Consider the following 7059-nt stretch of genomic DNA (forward strand, 5'->3'; position numbering starts at 1 on the left):
TAGACTAGTACACTAACTAATCAACTAACTATAGTACTAATAAAGTAAATTAATACAACTATCGTATTATTAGATCATATGAAGACGCACGTAAAATGTGATTGGATAATTTTCTTTATGCATATGTTTATGCGGCTGTGTAAGTTATGTGAATATATCCTTACGCGTTATGCGTTATGCAAGAGTCTGTGCTCCCCGTCTTAGAAAGAAAAAAGGGTAAATAATCGGAAAACAGAAAAATTCTCGCGACAGAAATCCTTACTACACATACATATCTATCAAGTAAATATTATATTTGTGTTATTAAAAAATGGAACTATAGACATTATTTTTAAATTTCAGAATAATTTTAATTAACTGTGACATAAAAGTGATATAAAGCAGATAATCGTTTAAATTTCAATTGGATGCGCGATCCCAAAAAAATTTGTAAAATACTGTAATATCTGTAAAACACTTTCGTCCTATTTCTAGAAATTTTGTTCGGAGTACAATAGAGGACGCCACCGAACAGTGTAATAGCAATGTGATTTACGGAGAGATGAAAAAGTAAACGGCGCCCGTCTTTTCCAATCTTTTCATCGCTCTGTCATCAATTTCACTTTTTACAAATTTCTTAATTTCAGTATCGATAAGTGCCATTATCAGTTTAAAGGCTATGGCTATTAATACTTAAAAAAAAATTAAGAAAAAAACGTAAGTAATAGATAAATAATATTTATTATTATTATTTTTAATATTTTGAATTAATTATTACAGCTTTATATTCTCTTATTGCTTTACATTTTCTACTATAATTGACTATCTCACTTGCTACTTACGTCTTATGGCCTTATATTTTTTTGTGTGCCATAGCCTTTAAACTTCATTAATTTTCTTTACCTTTTGTTTTCCATAGGTCGATTAATTTAAAGGCTATGGCACACAAAAACTTATGCAGTAAAACGTAAACAGTAAGCGAATCGACCAATCACAATAGAAAGCAAAAGACAATAACGTAAGTTATAACAAAAAATTCAAAATGTTAATTTACTTACTGCTATCTTAGTGTTTAAGTTTTTTTTTGTATGCTCTAGTCTGACTTTTGACAAGCTCATAAATTTCCGTATATATTTTAAGCATTACATTTATGATGCAAACACATATATTTGTGATGCAAAGAAACGTTTAGAAATAATTAAAAATTATTATTACACTGACTATTTCTTCTCTAATTGTTTTTTTTCAGTTTTTCTTTTTTAAAAACCTCAATGTATCATTATGATTATTTGAAACTATAAGATCTATTGCTCAAGTCTTTTATATTTATACCTTCACTTTTTTTTTCAAAGCTCGATATACATTTATTTCATTTTAAATGCAAATATTTTTGAGAATTTCAAGTAATATGAACAAACTAATATAGACTACAACTCTTTAAAAGCGCCGAGTGATTCAAAATATTCAATTGCGCACCTCGAGCTAACAACCGCGCCATTTTTTAATCCGCGCAAACTTCAAGTCGCTCGCGGCACGCGGCAGTTGAGAGTTCGAATTTCCGAACTCGACGCGTCTTCGCGAATTTGACGAAGGAATTAATAGTAAATCCTATCGCGCGCGCGGTCGATTAGTCGTCAGTTTGTCACACCGACGAGAACCGAGTAACCGGCGACAGTGAGAAGGACGCCGAAGACGCCCCGCTGAACGCGGAACGGTCTCATCAGGTACACACTGCTGTGCGTTAATTTAGTGGCGGCCATTATCGTGCTTGTATATTCGCCGGTGTCGGCATCGCCTCGCGTCGCGTCGCGTTTCAACGGCTAGTCAACGCGGAAGATGAACAGCGCACACCATTATTACACCACATCTATTCCGATTACATTTCTACTCGACCGAGCTCGCGTTTCCGTTGTCCTCGCTCTCTATTGCTGTTCCTGGCTCCTTTTACCGTAGGAGTTCTTGTTCTTTGCTCGCTTCTCTGTGGACAACCCAATGACGAGCGCAATTGAATTAAGAGAGTGGTAAGAAACGGAATTTGCTCCTTTTCTTTTTTCATGTCGTAACCGGATCGTCGAACACTCATCTGCACTAGAGAGCAGATTCACGTAAAATTAATAAGCATAAATTGAATTGTTAATGTATAAGATTAGATTTTTGACAGAATCCGAGAAAGGTTTCCATTTTTTTCTATTTTTATTAAATAAAGGTAATCTGTACATAAAATCTGTCTATTTTATATATTGTTTCTGCTTAACAAACTGCATTAGATAAATTAAAATTTAATCTTTAGTACGCATGATTTTTCAATGTCAAAGGAGAGGATCAAAAGGAAGAATTGAGGGTATCTTAAACTCCTTTCACGCGAAGGGAAATTATAAAAAAAAAGATTTTTCAGTTCTCTACACATGATGGATTGTTTATGTCCTGGATTAATTAATTATTTGCAAGTATACAAAAATTATATGTGCTTCTTCTTGGGATATTATATGAGTTTTAAGATATATTTTAATATCTTTAGATAGTATTTGTAAGGCTATTTAAAAAATTGTATATATCAGGTCTGGTTTTTTATTATCTTGTTAACTTATGATTTGGATTTTAACTTACTTAACTGGATGATAATGTAAAAAAATTGTACTTTTATATAGCTATGATTAATCACTAAACTAATAGTTTTGTAGTTGTAAGCTTAAAATTGTGTTAGCTATGATTAATCACTAAACTAATAGTTTTGTAGTAGTAGTAAGTTTAAAAAATTATTCACTACACATTATTAATTTAGTGATTAACCATAGATAGAAAACCATAGATAGTTTTCGCATCAGATTTATAAGTTTTAATTATTAACCACAAATTAACCAGCAAATGAAAAACCTGAAGTAAATGTTATAATTAATTATTTGATGCTTCTAGTATTTCAAAGGAAAAAAAATGCGTAGGGTACATAAATGATCAAATCATGTGTACTAAGAATTAATATTAAAAATGTTTCTTAATCTTTAAATTACTATCAGTAAAATATATAAAAATCAGAGGATTGCCCCTAAAAAACGGTCTTGGTTATTTTATATTAATGAGGGTCGAGAAATCCGCCATCTCGTTGAAATTTGGTTCTCACGAGCCTCTATGAAGCGGTGATCGTTGTAATTAATTTACGACGCTGCTCCTTTCCTGTGTCTCACACGACGCGCGGCGTTGACGTTATTACTACATAACCACTGTCGGCAAGAGAAACGATGTTCCGGCCGACGAGCTTTTAGAGAGAAATTAAGCTTTGGGTGTAAGTGGTTAACAAAGAAATTAATTCGCGTATATCGCACTTGTACCGCCATCAAGTTATGTAAGAAAGAGGGACGTAGGAAATGGGAAACTGGAAGCAAGAGAGATAGATGAGGGCCGAAGGTGGTATCGCAGGTTCACCCAATTAGCTTCCGTGCTAATTAGACCTATGTGCTTTAATATGGCACTCTTGAGAGCGTAAACAAAACACCATCTTGATAACAAGAAGAAATTTCTCTCTGTTACTTTTTCAGGTCATGCGGCGCGAGTTGGGATCAAGCGACACGGATTAAGGAAATACACTGACGTCGGCTGTCCGTCGCGGTTTTTCGTTTTCGCGAGACCTCAGAGTCGGCATCGTGAGACAAAACGTTGGACGATTATCGCGTTAACTAAGATACGGCGACGAGGACACAGCCGATCGGTGAGTTTTATATATACAATATTTGCATGAGTCATCATTTCTTCACGTAACAGATGGGCGAGATAACAAGCTGCTGAGAATCCTGCAATAGTTTGCCTTGGCATCTCGATGAATACTTGTTATATTCTAGATTCTTGAATTTCATAAAGTTAGAAACACATAGAAAAATATATAATAAAGCAGTAAGACGATAATCGAATTGAACAATTATAATAGAAAACGTATGACAATAACCTTATGTTTTTTATTATGTTTGCTCGAGTCGCTTACTACTTACTTCCTTACATTTTTTAATGTACTTTTGGCTTAAGGGGATGCTGGAGTGACGGAGGTTCCAGCATCCCTTTAACCATGAACACGTTTAAAATATTTAAATGCTATCATATGACTACATCCGCATCATATCGTGAAGATTAATGTTTCTTGCCTCTTTTTGAGGAATGAAAAGAAGAGAGATTCCTTTATCTTTCTTTTTTCACATTTTAAATTCACATTTTTTTACTTTACAAGAAAAGCGTCGTTGATACGCCTCCATGGACATTAAAAAGGATAGGGTTTATATTTTATGCGACAGAATTTTTTTTGAACGTCATATTTGATATTCGCATAAAAATAGAACACACGTGCTTTATAGCGGATTTTTGTTTTGCGTTATTACAGTGATACAAGTTGTGATATCGAATGACGCGAAGCAGACGGTGCAAATATCAAAGAGATACAAATATCCTGCTTCGAAGTAGGTGTTATGTGTCGTTACAAATGTTATATTTTATCGCCTCTTTGTGAATACATTTATTTTAATAAGTTGCAAATTCTGAGTCCGTCATCATAATTTTTTGCATCAGATTATGATAACCGCTGCACTTTAGTGCGTGCGGTTTTTAGGAATTGCGCTAATACACAGCACATTGAGAAAAATTTCTAGTTGAAAATAGACGAATCAGAAAATTCTGATCACATTAATCAGAATTCTCATTATCTCAACTAAAATTATAACAGATTCATTCAGAAAATTCTGATTTGTCCATTATCAAGAATTTCAATTAATGCAATTGGACTTTTTTCTAATGCATAATATCAATATGAAAGAAAGTTTAGTTAGATAATATGAAAGCGATAATGATTAATTTGCGATAATGAGTTTTTCCTATCGGAAATATAATCCTCCGTTTACAATCTGAAGTCTAAGGGTCGATTATGTATCTTGAAATGAAGTGAAAATTACAAAAGTTAACACATTTATTAAAATACTTATAATTTCGTTGGTTTTAATAAATTTACTTTTGTAATTTTCGTTTCAAAATATATTAATTAACCCTGAGTCTTTCTGGCAAAATCTTATCCTTAAATTTCTTCGAAATAAAAGAGGGCAAAGTCCGGTTCTTCTTCCTGAAATATATATCCTTTCTCTCCTCCCTGAAATTTTATTTAAAAAGTCTATTTTTATAATGTAATAGAGATATTGAAAAGTAACGCTGAATTTTTCTATCTTTTTTAAAAGTCTAAAATAATAAAAAAAATTTGGGCTGGTCGGAGGGAATAAAAAAAATGTTACAGATAGAGAGATAAATCGGAAAATTTTTCAATGGAAACTCGTTCGATGCGAATTTTAACGTTTATAAAAATTAACGGAATCACGATCTATTTTACGTTTATGTTCGAATGGGTTTCTTTAGATTACTCGATGCGTAGTCCATCCTTTCATGTGAGGATTACCATTTCCGGTATATCATTTTTCCTTATCGGAATCACACATCATTTTCCTCTCGAAAGAATCGCACGTACGCGCCATTAGAACCGCGACGATAAATTTCGATAAGAAAACCTGATGTTATCTCGATAATTCTCGAGGCATCCACGTTCGGTGGCAGGAGAGGGAACTTACAGAATCGCCAAAGACAAACGGCATTGTACGTCATACGGCGGCCGGATATGATCGCGAATCCACGCTTTCAAATGCAAATGTAACGGAGCGCCAGCACGAGGACAATCGCGGAACGCGCGCGACCGAGATTTACTGCTGTTTACCGCAATTTATTTTTGCGCAAAACACAGAGTTTTCCGCTGCAGCGGTGCTGTTCCATCAGAAACAAGATTAATACGCGGAGAAATCTGCATTGCCATCCTCGCTGCAGCTTTCATCATTATCCTGGTTATTTAAAGATTGTTATTTACGCGCGTCTTTTGCGTTTTTGGACTTAAAATTATTATCCAATTTTCGATATATCGTTAACTTTGCGTGAATAACGTAGATATCGAATAATACGTTTGCTTGTGTCTCGTAATTAAATTCTTTCGCGCAAATTGTAGAAAACTACTTTTGTTGCTGTATCGTCATTTCAGTAATTGCTGCATTAATATCGTAACCGTCTATCTTTTCGGTATTGTATCTTATCGTGGAATTCCTCATTTGTGCTTGATATCATGTAAAAAATATCATTACTAGCAATTCCTGTTTCAACTTTCCTATATGTGGTGTATGCGAGGTTATATTATTGCAAATATTATGGAGTCAAGAGATCAGTAATTACTGCGGCAGTCGCAAGTACTAATATTGTTCGCGTATAATCGACGTGAACGAATTAATTGTTGATTGCTTGGAAAGAAAAGTCGGGCAACAACTGTTCTTAATTAAACGTCTTAAAAATTTTTTATCAGTAATGTTCCTCTTGACCTAATATAACAAGCTGTAAATTTTTATAAATTGTATTTATAAAAATTTAAATGAAATATAATTTTTTATTTTGTACATGCTGTAAAAAAACTTATTTTTAGAGACGATTTATATTGAAATTTATGTTTTTATATATCTGTGCAAAGGAACTTATTTTTATGATTCATTTCAGATCTTTTTATTTGATCAAATAGATACGATTTATATAAACTTTAGTTAATTTAATTTAATTTGTGGTAAAGTAACGGGATGATTTAAAGAGTTTTATTCTCTATTTTGAGTTAAAGCGTTCGAGCACGAATTTACTTAGAGCTTTATAAGGTTATAAACGAAGTCGGAGATATCCCGGTGACACAGGCGAAGTTGGTACGTAATCTTATTAAACGGATGGGAGTTTACTGTTGAATGCACTAGATGTAGGTCAGTGGTTTTGACAAGACCGGTGAGCCCGAATTCGAGGGGGAACGGGCCGCATAAACGCGCGCACATCATTACTGAACGAGGTTTGCGGTTGAAATTGATCAATTTTATTATAATGAAAAGATTTAATGCCGATATTTTGAACGCGTCCCATGGCGATCATTAAGTTAAGGCGTCGCTTGCACAGAAACACTTCCTTAATGACACTCTCTCTTGGATCTTCGGATAAATTAATCTCATCGCGAACGATCGTTCAGTTATCAATCTCTCTCTCTCTCTCTCT

At 33.8% G+C, this 7059-nt stretch overlaps 1 protein-coding gene across 1 annotated transcript in view; it reads right to left on the reverse strand.

Moving 5' to 3' along the window:
* The window catches only part of LOC105626625 (coatomer subunit delta), a 6297-nt gene extending 4235 nt beyond the window's left edge, over window positions 1-2062 (reverse strand). The window contains exon 1 of the mRNA XM_012207918.1: window positions 1928-2062. Coding sequence (XP_012063308.1) covers window positions 1928-2062 — 135 coding nt within the window. The remainder of the gene's footprint in view (window positions 1-1927) is intronic.
* Window positions 2063-7059: the final 4997 nt, after the last annotated feature.

The sequence above is a fragment of the Atta cephalotes genome (assembly GCF_000143395.1).
Source record: "Atta cephalotes unplaced genomic scaffold scaffold00005, whole genome shotgun sequence".
Taxonomy (NCBI): Eukaryota; Metazoa; Arthropoda; class Insecta; order Hymenoptera; family Formicidae; genus Atta; species Atta cephalotes.